Genomic DNA, 17,870 nt, shown 5'->3' on the forward strand with positions numbered 1-17,870 from the left:
AGAATCCTTCTTTTCATAGGAAGGTTTCTGTGGGTTAGTGTGCTGTTCAGTGGTGTGTTGGACATATGCCTAAAGTGTGTTGCATTATCCTATGCAATATAATAAAGTATGACGGACCATGTAAAAGGAAGTTCTCCAGTAATCCCATGTTTATAAAACTCAATCATCATCAGACATCTCTCTTTTAAGTTCAATAACAAGAGGGGGAAATGTGAAGCATTTGTTGTTGTCACATATTAATCTAGTTTGTCCCATAATTTCATTGCTTATCAGGTACAATAGTATATTAGAACATTCCTCCTGCTCTTCTACTGGTATCAAGTATCAGAGGGGTAGCCATGTTAGTCTGAATCTGTAAAAAGTAACAGAGGGTCCTGTGGCACCTTTAAGACTAACAGAAGTATTGGGAGCATAAGCTGTCGTGGGTAAGAACCTCACTTCTTCAGTCTTGCATCTGAAGAAGTGAGGTTCTTACCCACGAAAGCTTATGCTCCCAATACTTCTGTTAGTCTTAAAGGTGCCACAGGACCCTCTGTTACTTTTTACAGATTCAGACTAACATGGCTACCCCTCTGATACTTGATACCAGTAGAAGAGCAGGAGGAATGTTCTAATATACTATTGTACCTGATAAGCAATGAAATTATGGGACAAACTAGATTAATATGTGACAACAACAAATGCTTCACATTTCCCCCTCTTGTTATTGAACTTAAAAGAGAGATGTCTGATGATGATTGAGTTTTATAAACATGGGATTACTGGAGAACTTCCTTTTACATGGTCCGTCATACTTTATTATATTGCATAGGATAATGCAACACACTTTAGGCATATGTCCAACACACCACTGAACAGCACACTAACCCACAGAAACCTTCCTATGAAAAGAAGGATTCTACGTGGACTCCTCCTGAAGGTCAAAACAACAGACTGGAATTCTACATAGAGTGTTTCTGCTGACGTGCACGGGCTGAAATTGTGGAAAAGCAGCATCACTTGCCCCATAACCTCAGCCGTGCAGAACACAATGCCATCCACAGCCTCAGAAACAACTCTGACATTATAATCAAAAAGGCTGACAAAGGAGGTGCTGTAGTCATCATGAATATGAACAAGAGGCTGCTAGGCAACTCTCTGACACCATATTCTACAGGCCATTATCCACTGATCCCACTGAGTGTTACCAAAAGAAATGACACCATCCATAGGTGCCAACTTCTTTTGGCGCCGGTGGGTGCTCGACCATCCCCCCCATCCCCGGCCCCACCCCGACTCCACCCCTGCCCAGCCCCCTCCTGCCCCCATTCCAACCCCTTCTCCAAAGTCCCTGCCCCAGCTCCGCCCGCTCCCTGCCCCTTTTCAACTCCCTCCCCAAATCCCTGCCCTAGCCCCGCCTCCGCCCTTGAGCGTGCCACGTTCCCGCTCCTCCCCCCTCCCTCCCGGAGCTTGCTACAGCTGTTTGGCGGTGGCAAGCGTTGGGAGGTTTGCAGAGGTGCAGGGACATAGTGTGCTCAGGGGAGGAGGAGGAGGAGGCAGAGGGGAGGCGGGGTGGGGAGTTTTGCTGCTGGTGGGTGCAGAGCACCCACTAATTTTTCCCTGTGGGTGCTCCAGCCCCTGACCTCTGACACCATCTGCTCAAGAAACTCCCTGAAGCAGCACAGGAACAAATCTACACAGACACACCCCTAAAGCCCCATCTGGGGGTATTCTATCTGCTACCCAAGATCCATAAACCTCGGAATCTTGGACACCCCATCATCTCAGGCATTGGCACCCTGATAGCGGGATTGTCTGGCTATGTGGACTCTCTCCTCAGGCCCTACGCTACCAGCACTCTGAGCTATCTTCGAGACACCACTGACTTCCTGAGGAAACTACAATCTATTGGTGATCTTCCAGAAAACACCATCCTAGCCACTATGGATGTAGAATCCCTCCACACCAACATTCCGCACAAAGATGGACTACAAGCCATCAGAAACAGTATCCCCGATAATGTCACGGCAAACCTAGTGACTGAACTTTGTGACTTTGTCCTCACCCAAAACTATTTCATATTTGTGGACAATTTATACATTTAAGTCAGCGGCATGGCTATGGGTACCCACATGGCCCCACAGTATACCAATATTTTTTATGGCTGACTTAGAACAATGCTTCCTCAGCTCTCGTCCCCTAGTGCCCTAACTCTACTTGTGCTACATTGATGACATCTTCATCATCTGGACTCATGAGAAGGAGGCCTCTGAGGAATTCCACCAGGATTTCAACAATTTCCACCCCACCATCAACCTCAGCCTGGACCAGTGCACACAAGAGATCCACTTCCTGGACACTGCAGTGCAAATAAGTGATGGTCACATAAACATCACCCTATACTGGAAACCTACTGACTGCTATACTTACCTACATGCTTCCAGCTTTCATGCAGACCACATCACACGATCCATTGTCTACAGCCAAACTCTAAGATACAACCGCATTTGCTCCAATCCCTCAGACAGAGACAAACACCTACAGGATCTCTATCAACGTAAGCGTTCTTAAAACTACAGTACCCACCTGGCAAAGTGAAGAAACAGATTGACAGAGCCAGAAGGGTACCCAGAAGTCACCTCCTACAGGACAGGCCCAACAAAGAAAGTAACAGCCCCCAACTAAAACCTCTCCAGTGCATCATCAAGGATCTATAACCTATCCCAAAGGACGATCCCTCACTCTCACGGACCTTGGGAGACAGGCCAGTCCTCACTTACAGACAGGCCCCCAACCTGAAGCAAATACTCACCAGCAACCACACACCACACAACAAAAACACTAACCCAGGAACCAATCCCTGCAACAAACCCCCTTGCCAGCTCCGTCTGCATATCTATTCAACGGCCACCATCATAGGACTTAACCACATCAGCCACACCATCAGGAGCTCATTCACCTGCACATCTACCAATGTGATATATGCCATCATGTGCTAGCAATGCCCCTCGGCCATGTACATTGGCCAAACCGGACAGTCTTTACGCAAAAGAATAAAGGGACACCAATTTGACATCAGGAATCATAACATTCAAAAACCAGTAGGAGAACACTTCAATATCCCTGGACACTCAATAACAGACTTAAAAGTGGCAATTCTTGAACAAAAAAACTTCAAAAATAGACTCCAATGAGAAACTGCAGAACTGGAATTAATTTGCAAACTGGACACCATCAAATTAGGCCTGAATAAAGACCAGGAGTGGATGAGTCACTACAAAAAGTAATGTTCCCTCTGCTGATACTCACACCTTCTTGTCAACTGTTGGAAATGGGCCACCTTGATTGCATTGACTTCATTAGCACTACAAAAGGGACTTCCCTTCCCTTGGTATTCATTCCTTCTTGTCAATTGTTGAGAATAGGCCACTTCCACCTTAATTTAATTGGCTTGTTAGCACAGACCCCCCCACTTGGTAAGACAACTCCCATCTTTTCATGTGCTGTAATATATATACCTGCCTATTGTATTTTTCACTCCATGCATCTGATGAAGTGGGTTTTAGCCCACGAAAGCGTAGGCCCAAATAAATGTGTTAGTCTCTAAGGTGCCACAAAGACTCCTTGTTGTTTTTGCTGATACAGACTAACACAGCTACCACTCTGAAACACTTTAGACAGTACTTCCAAAAGTAGTGATTTACCTGCTATATTATCAAATGTTCTGAGTGCCAGTTTCTACCCACCAGCACCATATGGTCTGCAGGCCATTGGCTAGAATGTTAATGAAGAAATTAGGTATCTAAGGGCTGTCTCTGACTGACCCAGAGATCTCACTCAAAGGAAAGAGGGGCAGACAAGAGGGAGTAGAGAGATGGTATGGGGTGGCCTTGGAACCATCTCATACCCACTGCAGGAATAGTAACACTCCTAATAAATAAATAAATGAAGTTGGCAGTTTTGACAAACATTTAACATGTCATCACTTCATGCTCCTAAATCAGCCCAGTTCACACAAGGGTGATCTATCCAGATCTGATAGAACAGAAATAAAAGGCTTCTCCATACTTTGTCAGTCTAAAGAGGATGCAGTAGGTAGGACCTTCCTGGTTTCAAAGCTCTTATTTTCATGAGCACCAGATCACATTGTTGTTGTAGTCAAAGTTACACACTTTTGAAAAATGATATAATATTCAAAATCTTTGGATTGTGTTTCACCTTTCAGTGCATTTAAAAAGTTTTATTTCTAGGGCTGTCAAGCGATTAAAAGAATTAATCGCGATTAATCGCGTGATTAAAATAATTAAGCACAATTAATTGGACTGTTAATAATAGAATACCATTTATTTAAATATTTTTGGATGTTTTCAAATATATAGATTTCAATTATAACAAAGAATACAAAGTGTACAATGCTCATTTTATATTTATTTTTGTTTACAAATATTTGAACTGCAAAAAACAAAAGAAATAGTATTTTTCAATTCACCTAAAACAAGTACTGTAGTGCAATCTCTTTATCATGAAAGTTGAACTTATAAATGTAGAATTACGTACAAAACCCCCCCCTGCATTCAAAAAATAAAACAATGTAAAACTTTAGAGCCTACAAATCCACTCAGTCCTAGTTCTTGTTCAGCCAGTTGCTCAGACAAACAAATTGATTTACATTTGCAGGAGATAATGCTGCCCACTTCTTGTTCACAATTTCACCTGAAAGTGAGAACAGGAATTCTCATGGCACTGTTGTAGTCGGCGTCACAAGATATTTACATGCCAGATGCACTTAAGATTCATATGTCCCTTCATGCTTCAACCACCATTCCAGAAGACAGGCCTCCATGCTGATGACGGGTTCTGATCGATAACAATCCAAAGCAGTGCGGACCGATGCATGTTCATTTTCATCAGCTGAGTCAGATGCCACCAGCAGAAACTTGATTTTCTTTTTTGGTGGTTCGGGTTCTGTAGTTTCCGCATCAGAGTATTGCTCTTTTAAGACTTCTAAAAGCATGCACCACACCTCATCCCTCTCAGATTTTGGAAGGCACTTCAGATTCTTAAATCTTGGGTCGAGTGCTGTAGTTATCTTTAGAAATCACACATTGGTACCTTCTTTGCGTTTTGTCAAATCTGCAGCGAAAATGTTCTTAAAATGAACATGTGCTGAGTCATCATCCGAGACTGCTATAATATGAAATTTATGGCAGAAGGCAGGTAAAATAGAGCCGGAGACATACTATTCTTCCCCAAGGAGTTCAGTCACAAATTTAATTAATGCATTATTTTTTTTAACAAGCATCATCAGCATGCATGTCCTCTGGAATGGTGGCAGAAGCATGAAGGGGCATACGAATGTTTAGCATATTTGGCATGTAAATATCTTGGAATGCTGGCTACAAAAGTCCTATGCGAACACCTGCTCTCATTTTCTGATGACATTGTAAATAAGAAGTGGGCAGCATTATCCTCTGTAAATGTAAACAAACTTGTTTGTCCTAGCAATTGGCTGAACGAGAAGTAGGGTTGAGTGGACTTGGAGGTACTTAAGTTTTGCATAGTTTTGTTTTTGAGTGCAGTTATGTAACAAAAGAAAATCTACATTTGTAAGTTGCACTTTCACGATAAAAAGATTGCACTACAGTACTTGTAAAAGGTGAATTGAAAAATACTGTTTCTTTTATTAATCATTTTTACAGTACAAATATTTGTAATAAAAAATAATAATATCAAGTGAGCACTGTACACTTTGTATTCTGTGTTGTAATTGAAATCAATATATTTGAAAACGTATAAAAACATCCAAAAATATTTAATAAATTTCAATTGGTATTCTACTGTTTAACAGTGTGATTTAAACTGCGATTAATTGCGATTAATTTTTTTGAGTTGATCGCGTGAGTTAACTGGAATTAATTGACCCCTAGTTATTTCATTTTCCTATATGCTTTTCAGGTAAAGCTCCAAGGTCTGACAAAGGCTTTGAGAGGTTTTGTTTTGTTTTTTGTAAAGGAAACAAGCTTTATTTAAAAATTAAGAGACAAGCCAAAAAGTCAACATACCAATAGCCATCATGTAATCCCAGCGGTCTAGGAGGCACATATTGAAGATCAGGTGGTCTGATGTTTGCCCCTGGCCAATGGGTGAAATATTTCTCTCCAAGTTTTGGCAGACTGCAGAAGTCCAGCCGATTAGGAACCAAAAGACTATCAGGAGAATTACAGCCAGCATCCTCATCACTCGGCCACCTGTCATGTATGGAATACGTTGAGCAGTTTGGGACAGGAATACCTTCAAAACTCTGTAAAACCAAAGAATGACATTTGAAGCATCATTACTTTCACATGTATTATATTTAAATTGAACTGATTGTTATTAGAGACTGCCAGTCAACAAGAATTAGTGTATTTGACCAGTAATTTTTAAAGCAAACTTTGTGTCCAAATTCCCTAATCAGAGTTGAATTTTTTTCTACAAATGAAGAGCAAAAATATACAAAGTCTTCAGTCTTGAGTCTCGTCATATGAGCAACCCTTGACATTCAGCAATACAATTTGACTTCAAGATTAGCATCTGTATTTACTTTTACAGAAGAGAGAGTAAATATAACTGGCACTTCCTAACAAAGAATAGAATAGGGTCTAGTAAGGCAGAACTGCTAGAGCTTAAATCACAGTTTGACCATAAATACAAGTTTAACACTGCACATTAGGTGAACTTGGAGATCTCAAGAAGTTCAACATTATTCAGCTGTTTTCTTCCCAACAGCTACACCATATGGAGGCATACTCCTTAATCTTTCCTTGTTTTATAGATGTGATATTCAGTTCTCCCTTTTGAGATACTAAATATTTTATGTTTGAAGCAGATTCTAAAACACTTCAGACAGAAAGAGAGACAGGATCAGGACAGATAACAATTTTCACAGGAGTGAGTCACACACAAATTCCCTGTACCTTTATCAACCAAAAACTAATCTTGCATTCTCATTTTTAGAAGAAGGAGCTTGCTACAATTCCTGGACCCTTAAAAATTTAGCCTGACCAAGGGATTTCCTGCCCTGCAGGGTGAATGCCACTGAACAACACGGAGTTCCTCGGGGAGGAAAAATAACCATCCTTTTCTTGCATAACTGTGGGAATGTGAAGGCTATAAATTAGACCACAATTCAAGAAAAAATTTATAGCGTGAAGGATATGAAGCTTTGAGAATTATGGAAGCATTACTTATAAACAATTTGAGAATTATACTAGCAAATTTCCTTTTCTATCTCTTTTGGCTCTTCAAAGTCAAATTTTTAGATAATATTGAAAGCCAATGTTAACCTGTTTTGGTTGTGATGAGTCAGGACATGTCAAATTTCTTCCAACACCAGCTCAATGACTGTTGTCCGTGAAATACGTTCCCAATGGAATTGGTGGAAGCTGTATTGTGTGATCACTTAAAACTAGATTGGACAGAGCCCTGGAGACACGCTGTATACTGTTATTCTGGAAGGTATTAATGGCTACTATCAAGTTGGTCTTTGATCTATAGACAATCACAGACCTCATTAAAGCTGATCGGTGTGCTAACCATCCTTCCTTTAGGCTAAATGGAAAGAGCAATTAGCCCTTTCATGCAGTAAAATAGCTGAAGACAGTTGAAGCTACTGCTCAAAGCAATTGGCATACGGTGAAGCCTGAGCAGAGATAAGCCATGTGTTCTGAGGGGTTTCACCTGGACTGGCTGCAAACATAGGGATAAGGGGACTCACTGGTTGTGTGTTGTGTGAGAGTATGTCTACAGTACGAGCAAGGGATGTGATTCCCCTGCTTGTGCACACAAACTTGTGCTAGCTCTCATGGAGTTAGCATGAGTATAAATAGCAGTGGGTAGCATGGGTAGCAGCCCAAGAAACCCCCGGTTTCAGGCATATACATACTCGGCTAAGCTGTGTCTCTGCTGCAGTTACCTGTGCTACTACAGCTACCTGCTATTTATACTCACACTAGCTCGATGAGTACACATAGCCTGAGAGGCTGAGAGCTGGCAGAAAGGCAGCACACAGCGAGAGAAGCAGGGATGAAAGTAGCTCTGAGAGGGACTAGAGGGACAGAGCTCATTGGGGCACAGGACTGGCTGGAGAGGCAGGTCTGGAAACTGTGAGCAAGAAAATTCCCAGCTGTTTGCTTCCTGCTGTGTTCAGGGAAACAGGACTTCATGTACATTCCCTGTAAACAGAATACCTGACTTGTATAATCAGTTTCTCCTCTTAAAGGAAACAACCTGGCAAGCCCCCAAATATTGATTAACTGCATGGGTCCAAAGAGGCAACAGCATGAACAGTCCTGCAGTGGCAGCTGAATGTATAAAATGACCTACCTGAGTGATTCTTTTTAATTTCTAATTTCTATGATTGTATGGCTTTTCTGAGTCATCCTGTCAAACAGCTCCGTTAAACAATTTGTTGATTTTTGTGATATAAAAGCTATATTTACACACATTAAAAGATGAGAAAAAGTTTAAGAAGGGGGCAGAGTGTATTGCTGACCAGACTTCCCTATGGGAGGCAAAGTTTGCTGGCTATTTTCACTGGAGAAACACAGTATCTCGGGCTAGCTACTCAGCATGTTTAAATCAGTATAATTCCAATGAAGTCAATGGAACTATGTCAATTTACATCAGCTGAAGACCAGACACACATTTTCTACTTACTGGACTGTTTTTAAAGTAAAGTTTTTAAAAGGTCGCATCCATCAGAGAAGTCCAAGAAATGTAGATTGAGGAGATTCAGCCTCAGGTTCTGCTATTTTCAGTACAGCTGAGCTTGCCATCACTTTTTGCATGTGAAGGATACGCTTGTGTTCACTTTGGATAAAATGTGGTTTGCAGGATGCTTATGCATAGGGAAACATGCGGTGGCTCACCACCCTAGGAACATTCTAGAGAAGGCCAGGGGAGGGGGATGAGCTCAGCATGTGGAATGAAGGACTATGAGCATGTGATAAATAAATCCATATATGGAAAGGTTAAATCTGATTGGTTAGAGGTTTGTGTTATGTAACTTGTTATGTAAGTGCCATGTGCTATAAAATAGCAATGGGAGGGGCTCCTTGCTGGAGGGACTCTGCCTGATTTTTGTACCAGGGGCTTTCCCTTTGTGCACATTGAATAAAGCCTTGTTGAATTGAATTGAATCGAATCGTATCGCATCGAAGTCCCTTGATTCTGCTCAGCCTCTGACTCATTGGGAACCACAAAATCCCAACACATGACATAGAACAGATGGCACAAAAATGTTGCTCTAGAGAAGAGCATAACCTTGAAAATATGGAGACACCCCACTGCTCTTCCAGTGCACTATATTAGCAGTCCTGGACAACAGCTCAATCTACTACTGAAAAAACTTTTCAAAATGATCTTCTCACAATTCTACTTGTGCAAGAGCATTGCAAACGCCAAAAGAAATACAGGAGACGCCAGAATTTCTAGAACATTCTTATAGTGTTTCTTACCATGATGTCAGCAGAACTGTTGGAAAAACATGGAGAACTAGGACACCAGTGACCCAGCAACAATTTACATCTATCATCCACAATAACAATAAAAAACTCAAAAACTTAAATTATGCCCCTCATCTGGATATCCCACTTTGTCTTCTCTGTGTCTGTCCTTTAGACTGACTCTTTGGGCCAAGATGTCAGCAGTTAACAAATAAAAGTAGTCGCTGTAACCTGAAGTAAAGTGTGCATTGGAGATGACTGCATGCTTCAAACAAACAGAGAACAGAAGGCAAAACCAGCTGGTACATGGAATAGATGCAGTGTCTAGAGACTATAAATGAGGAATGGGTCAGCATTTTAATTTTGTCTGTAAATTGGTTATCACTACCCCTGCATTGCTATTTAGGATCAAATGCTTGCCTTTGCTGAGTGGGTGTTGGGGTTAAGGGAAGAGAGACTCTTGGGGCTGTGAAGCTCCAGTGGGCTAATTTGCTCAACATTGCCTTGAATATTCTACCTAGCTGTTGCATGGGCCCACTAGGAGTAGGGGAACAGGCCTTCCTCCCATCTGTTCCCCCAATCCAGCTGTTAGGGACCAGATCATAGGCAGTCAGACCTAGTGAGTCAGAGCTGGAGCTGGCATCAGGAGCCAAGCCAAGGGTCAGAGTGGAAGTTAGGAATTGAGCTGTGGGCCGGTAGCCAGAAAATGGTCCAGACTCAGAGCTGGGACTGGTAGCTAATGGTCAGGAGCAGAGCATAGGGGCGCAAACCAGAGAAAAGGCAAGGATCAGGCATGAGGCAGGAATTGAGGGCAAGGGCAGGAGCAAGGCATGAACCAGGAACAGGACGGGAGCAGAGCAGGAAGTGGGAACAGGAGTTGGATGCAGATTGCAGGAAACAGGCAAGAGTGGGGTCTGATGCAGCAGCAACAGAAAATCCATATGGTTGCTCAGACAGCCCACCCCAGTCATTTCCTGGCTCAAGTAGTGGGTGCAAACCAATCAGGTGACCACACATCTTAGGCATTCCAACAGACTTTCTGTCGGATTGATGTTTCAGGATTTGGTGAGCTGCTGCTTTGTCTCTCTCACTTGGAGGTGATAAGGGAGCATCAGAGACCCAAGCCCCTCACTGACCCAAGTTTAGACCCACTGAAAGAGAAGACCTGTACGCTCAGATCCTTAGAGCAGTATAGCCACTCCAGCCAAAGATGGATTTGGCCCAAAATTTATAATGACCTGTCTGGGGGGTAATAAATGGCAATGTTCATATTTGAGGATATACTGGTGATACCTTAATGAATTACTGATCAAACAGACTAAAGAATTGAATGATCGGGGAATTCAATTATGTGTTTCCTAACAAATCATATTGGCTTTTAAATAGACATTGTTTCCATGATTCCTTACCCCGGATTTAAAGAGGACTTCTATTATAAGAGACCAGACCAGCCCAAACTTGTCAGACAAAGTGTGACTCAGAGGAAACAGAGAAATGTTATTAAGGAGGGGTGGGATTTCTTTTTTTCTTAATGCATGATAACAACTACCTTTGCAAGCACATAAATCTAGGATCTAAACATGGTCCTAATCTATATGCTATTTCTGTACAAGTCCTCCCCCATATCTCCTGAGGGTTTCCTACTCCTTGTTTTCATCCTACATTAAGTGTAGCTATTGTACTGTATCTGTAAATAAATATTAATGTTTATACCACACACAGAAGGCTACTGGATTGCATTTTGGAATACTCCACTGGAGCCAGAGGATCATTATTAAGGCAATTTTGAGAATCTTTGACAAAAGTTCTATTAAGAGTGTAGGGAATAATTTATATGCCATAATTTCTATGTATGTGGGTTAGGGTGAGGAAAGTTTAAAGGAAGGAGGCGAGTTCACATGCAGGAATCAAGAGGAGGCTAGTGGTAGGAGATTGCAAAAAGGGGCTCAATACTTATCTCATTTAAATCAGTGGCAAATTTTCCCACTGATTTTAATGGGAGAAGGACTGAGCCCAGTATCATGCAACTTTAATAATATGGAATTATTAAAAATACTTTATTTGTTTTCATTGAAATGTATTAATTTAAACTAGATCTTGTCAATCCATCCACATGTAGATTTGGAACGAGCAAACTGATTATTATTTTCTTAAATTAAATCAGTGTCACCTAGATGACAGTATTTTCACATGCTGTAGACATGTTTTGTATTCATCTTTCATCTCTGTGTCTGAAATTTCAAGCCAAAGTTAAATGTAAAATGGGCCCTCTGAAGAAAGCTGATTTTCTCGTGGAATTCTGATCAAAATGTTTCAGTGTGTGGAGCTGACTCTGAAGAGTACAGCTAGAGAGTCTTTGACAGATCAGATGAGGTTTGTTTGTCCCTTGAGTCTCCCCATTTCCCAGCTCACTCTTGTGCTGCATGCTTTTGTTCTGGTGGCTGCTGTCCTCCATTCCAGAGGAGACTGGACTGCGCCGATGTTGTTTTTGAAGCACTGTAGTTTACTTATTACCATATTGCCAAGATATCCCACCCTCATCACAAATGGACAAATGGCTGCTCCTCCTCTGGTTTTGTCCATTCTGGATCTGGGTCTGTGTTGTACTGACTGTCTTGGGATTGAGGGGTAATAAGAATCAACACAGGACCTGCCGTGACACATAACCAGGTTTCAATAATGCGGACCATATTGGATCTCATTAGTATGGAACCTGTGTCCGCTATCCATTAATTATATCTCCTAATGGAAATAAACCACCCCATGGATCAGTTTCTGTACTAACACCCCAGACTATCCCACTGAGATCAATAGGGCTGCACATTATATGAATCAGCACAGAATTTGATCCCTTAACTGTAAAGTTATCTTATCACTCAGAACTATCACAGCATATACAACTATTATTTACGCTGTTAAATAAGGAACCCAGTCAAACCATTCCCAAATGATTAGTAGCAGCAAGACTACAGTCTGTCAACTTTTCACCTTTGGGGTTAAGCTGCATAGTTACTTCTGCTTCTTCAACATCTAGAGCTGTCAATAATAATGTCCTGTCTAAAATTCCTAGAATTTTGAAAAACACCTGCTGCCAAGAGAGCCTCTGTCATGTCTTTGACTCATGTCCTTGAGCCACCGATGCTACTTTTGTTAACATAATCACTTCAATTATTTCTCTGTGGCAGACATGTTTGAAATGATTCTACATACTTCACCTGCTAAAAATGAATTCTGTGTTTCAGCTCCTCAAACCTCCTTTTTCATAAGCAACCCAATCCAGTCCAACCCTTTCCCCCCATTCAAACTGAAGGTGATTTGTTGTAGAAACGTTAAGTTCACAAATCCCTAAGGCTCTTTCTTCTAGTGCTTTGGTCTAACAACTATAAATCCTTCAGGCTACACAAGCACTGGCTAAGCTAATTATTTGCTTCTAAAAATCATCAGGTGATCATTATCTTTTTGTAAATCTAAAGCCATTCACTTCTTTACCCTTACCAAAGACTTTCAGAATTGGCAGTACAAAAGATCTCAAGGTCGCTATTTATCAGGAAGCTTATACTGTGAAAATAGATCTGAGTAATGCCTGCCTGTTAATCTCCTCTCACCATAGTTCAGCACATTTTCAAATCCTTCATTTCAAAACTAGGTTCACGTGGAGTTTATGGATTTGAACTCACCACTCCAACTAAACTGCAGGATTGCAACTTGTGTTGAACTGAACCCACCAATTTTAATTTGACGTAATTTGGTGAATGAAAGCAGTAGGTTTGCTCTCCACAGACATTCTCTTTTGCTGAAAATATATATAGACAGTTATAATAAGCTTCTTCAGAGTCAGAGATATTTTTCCACTGGTCAATCTTAGGATACTATTAACCAGATGTGGTCAAAACGTCAGTGCTGTGACATATGTTTTTATTTGTAGTATATATGTTCACATACTGCTGGTGGCAGGGATGGTATGGCTAATTCACAGCATCAGGACTAGGGAGATATAGTTTCTGTTCCCAGCTCTGCCACTAACTTCTAGTGTGACCCCTGCCAAGTCACTTAACCTCTCTGTGCCTCAGGTTTCTCCATTTGTTAAATGGGGATAACAACAACTTCTAAAGACTCGCTTCTTCCACAGTGCCTCAAGAAAGGAGTTAATAACAACATACAGTATAGACGCTAAACACAGTTATTCCCTTCTCTGGGTTTTCCAGTGAATTCTGTCTTAAGCATTTGCTTAATTGCTTTGCTGGATCAAGGCATCAGATCTTTAGAACAGGGACTAATTTTATTTATATATGTTGTACAGTGCAACCACACTGTTGGTCATTTAATAACAAAGAATTTCCAACCCCAACTGATCAAAAATCATGAGTCAGACCCCCAAAACTCATAAGATTGGCTTATAAAGCCGGAGGTGTTAAAATAATAAATATGGGTTCTTTTTATTTGCCTTCTAAGTTTTGAGCCACTATGGTTCACTTGGCTCACATTTTCTTCACAATCATGATGGCTAGAAATTTACTTTTTTTAAAAATGAAAGCAGAGATTCTTGTGCGTTCACATACTCCAGGAGTTAGGACTTCAAGAAAAATACCACATATTGTGAGATTTGTGATAACATTTCATGGGCTGGCAACACTGATAACAGCAGCACTTGCCTACCTCACAGGATGTTGTGAGGCTTAGTTCACTAAGGATTGTAAAGCACTTTGAGATTCTTTGATGGAAAGCACTATAGAGTAATTGAACAAGGTATTATTTTGAGTCAGAAACCAAAGACTAGTTCACTAACCATAAGTTAGGCGGTGAAATATATTTCACTCTGCCACCAGATTTATTGTGGGAACTAAAATATTTATCAGTTGCATATTTGCAAATTATCTTGCTGGTATTTCGCTTTATTTTTAAAAATAAATTTTATTTGACAAACATTAAATAATATTTTAGCAACAGAAGAAAAAACAACAAGAGAGTCAAGAAAAGTATGTATTGGGATACTTAACTGTTTTTACTCTTTGTCTTGTTTTATATATGGCTGATATGACATGTTAATTGTTAATTTACCTATGGTGTAACAGACAGATATCATAACTCTAAAATAAACTGCTATTTTAATTCACTGACTTTCCTATGCTCAAATTAAATAGCAAGTTTCTGCACTAAATCAACCACTAAATCATCTCAATTCTAACTGGTCCCTTCTGATTTATTATTGCTTTGAATAATAGTATTGAAAAACACTAATAGTGCTATTATCATAACTTAATGCAATTCTTTTACTGAATCTTCTAATGGAATATATTAGTTGAGTTAATGCAACCCATTGCAAAATTCAGGCTTGTAACCATAGTAGGATCTATGAACTCAGTGATTACTATGAAAACTCAAATGCTTATTGTTATGTGAAAAACAGAGTGCAATTCATTTACTCCTAGAGCCACGTTCTGTTTTCCTTGCACATACCTACATGATTATAAGATTTTACTGAGAGGTCTAACCCTGTCAGACAAGATTAAAGAAACGTATTTAACAATATAAGCTAGTTCTTTGAAACGAGCAGTGGCTAATACCAATAGATCCGAGACTAAATCTACTTTGCTTAAATCCGGCATTAACACTTCCATTTTTAAAACACACTGCTTTGAAGCAGCCCCATTTGAGAAAGAAATGGGCTGTAGATACTGTATCAGATTATTTAGAAGGCACACATACATGATCATTAACTAATATCATTTCACTATTACAGAACTTCCTCTCCATAAATTCCAAGTTATTTATTTATTGTTCTCTCTAAGCATTCCCCAAGAACACTGCAGAAAATGAAGCAGCCATTATGTGCTTAGTAATAACTCATACAGTGCAGATAAGAAATGTTGGCCAGGATGGAGTCAAAAATGGAAGGATCAGAGGAATTCAGTTCCCCTAGTTAAAATACTAAAATAAAAAAAAGAGCAAGAATCACTTCAGAAATACTGTATATATAAACAAACATCTGAAAAGCTGTTGCAGAGGGATGGATTGTTCTGCTCTGATTAGCCTCTGCTTGGCTTGTGAAGTGTTGGCAGTAAGGTACACAGCTGTGTGCAATACCCCTGTGTTTGTCTGTAACGTACTTCTCCATAAATTATGCACACTATCAACTAATGGTATTGTTATTTAAACAGATCAATTAAATTCAAACTCTGGAGGAGATGAATTACATTAATTGCACTTTTTTCTGCAGTTTCAAATAACATGCAACCTTTAATTAAAGAAAAGATTTGAAAATTTAGATCATAACCATTGTCTTGTTTCAGTAATGTCTGGAGATAATGAATCCTTTCTTAAGATTCAATGTTTTACTGTCAGATAAATGCTCTTTCAGTTGTATTTACTATGTGTATGTGTGTAGCAATAGGAAGATCCACTCATTAATTAGGTTAATCATGAATTAATATGCCTTATGAATATCTCTCCTTGAAACCAGTTTTTTTTATTTTTTAAAATTGTCTGAATTTAAATTTGGTGAAAATGATTCAGGAGAAAAGATGCTTCTCTTAGCAAGTACAAGCTTCGGGCTTCTTTCTCATGACCTAGTGACTCACTGCTCTAAGCTATGTATATACTGCCAGGCATCTCAGACAACCTGACAGGATTATCTACTGACAGTAACTCAGCATTAAAGGTGTGCCTATTCTGAAATAACTATTCTTGATCTTTATGTATGTTAGTGCAAGGATATGGAGGGGAGGTGCAAAGAAACTAATGAACAGTGGTTCTAGCAGTAAGCACTACTTAGAAGCCTCAGGCTTCTTCTCGGGATCTTAAATCCTTTAGAATATCTGTTATTTAACTGATGCTATGAGATCCTCTATGCTTTGATCAGAAGTGTAGTGAAGGCACAAATCAGTTCAGTAACACAGTGGGAAAATTCCGCTCTCAGATCCACTCCAGGTACATTATTTCTCTTTAGTAATAATATTTAGTATTGTAAAACATTACACACACTTAATGCACTGGGTAACATTCCATCCTCATTCCACATACAAAGCTATATACATACACCAAAAACAGCATATGGCTTTCTAGCGAGAAGGCATGGCCTCCCTCAGAAAGTGACAGGGAGGGATCATAACACGTCCCCGGGAGAACCACATCTGCCCCGCCAGAAGCGTAAGGGCAGGATAGGAAGTGCAAAAGGCAGGCCCTGCAGCTCAGTTGGGCTGGAGCCACTAGAGGAGATGGATGCATCCCGCCTGCTGCTGGAGCATGCAGAGGAGGCCTCCTGAGGACTAGCCAGAGCTCCCAGGACCGCTGGCCGACCAAGGCGCTGAAGAGTTGCCAGGGCTGCCACCTGAGGACTGGCCGGATCTCCTCGGGCTGCCGGCTGACTGAGACACTGAGGAGATGCTGGGGCTGCCACCTGCAGACTGGCCAGAGCTCCCTGAGATGACAGACACAGGTACACCCAAGGGGGAGAGTAGGAAGCAGTCCAGGGAAACCAGGCAACAGTGTGGTTGGGAGCTGGCCTGATACAAGGTCAGCGTGTTGTGGGTGGATCCCCGCTGACCCCGTGGCTGACTACTCCGCCACTGTTAGGGCCCTGGGCTGGGATGCGTACATGTTGGAACAGAGGGGAGCCAGAATGTGACTTGGGACTTAACCTAGGAATACTATTGTTACATTATAGTGGTGCTGAAAAACCTACTAGAGTATTGTGACATAATTCTGTTGTGAGCCACCTCGGTGGGTTTCAATCACCTGCAGCTGACACTGATATACTAACTGAAAGCAGACAATCAGCAGAGGGTCCTCAAGGGTAACACATTTTGGCCATGGTTTTGTGCTGAGGAGAGTTTTAACGCACTTTAAGGGCCTCATTGAGCAATGTTTTTGTTATATGTTAACTGCTCTTCTTCGGGTTGCTTTATAGAGAGAACTTAAGTAGGGCCCTATGAAATCCGCATTAACGAGAATACGGACAGACTCACAGAATCTTGCTCTCCCCAGCACTAGGACCACAGCAGGAGGCAGGCAGGGCAGGCTGCAAGGCTGATCTACCTGCAGCAGCCGCATGTACGACAATCAAGCTGCTTTGGATCAGGAGCCTCCTGAACAGAGCCAGGGAGGGGCTAATGTTGGGGTGTCCCCCTCCCCCCACTGGTGTACCCGGTCTCCGCTGACCTGGGCGGGGGACATGGGGGTGCCTGTCTGTGAACCAGCCCCTGGCTCAGGAGTGGGTGCTGCCGGCTGCTCTCTGAACAAGTGTTAAGACTGGTGAGTACCCTGCTTACAGAGACAGTGTGTAGACACATTCACTCAGGCGTGCGCACTCCCCCAATGCACACACACACACACACTCCCCCCAACACACAGTTTCTCTCTCTCTCTCTCTCTCACACACACACACACGCACACACACACACACTCTTG

The 17,870-nt window shown here is 41.3% G+C and overlaps 1 protein-coding gene across 1 annotated transcript in view; it reads right to left on the bottom strand.

Annotated features, from left to right (window-relative positions):
• GPR158 (G protein-coupled receptor 158) overlaps positions 1 to 17,870 on the bottom strand; it is a 328,332-nt gene that overhangs the window by 33,036 nt on the left and 277,426 nt on the right. Inside the window, exon 7 of the mRNA XM_034760223.1 lies at positions 6,042 to 6,280. Within this exon, the coding sequence (XP_034616114.1) occupies positions 6,042 to 6,280 (239 nt within the window). The remainder of the gene's footprint in view (positions 1 to 6,041; positions 6,281 to 17,870) is intronic.

This window comes from Trachemys scripta, chromosome 2, assembly GCF_013100865.1.
Source record: "Trachemys scripta elegans isolate TJP31775 chromosome 2, CAS_Tse_1.0, whole genome shotgun sequence".
NCBI lineage: Eukaryota > Metazoa > Chordata > Testudines > Emydidae > Trachemys > Trachemys scripta.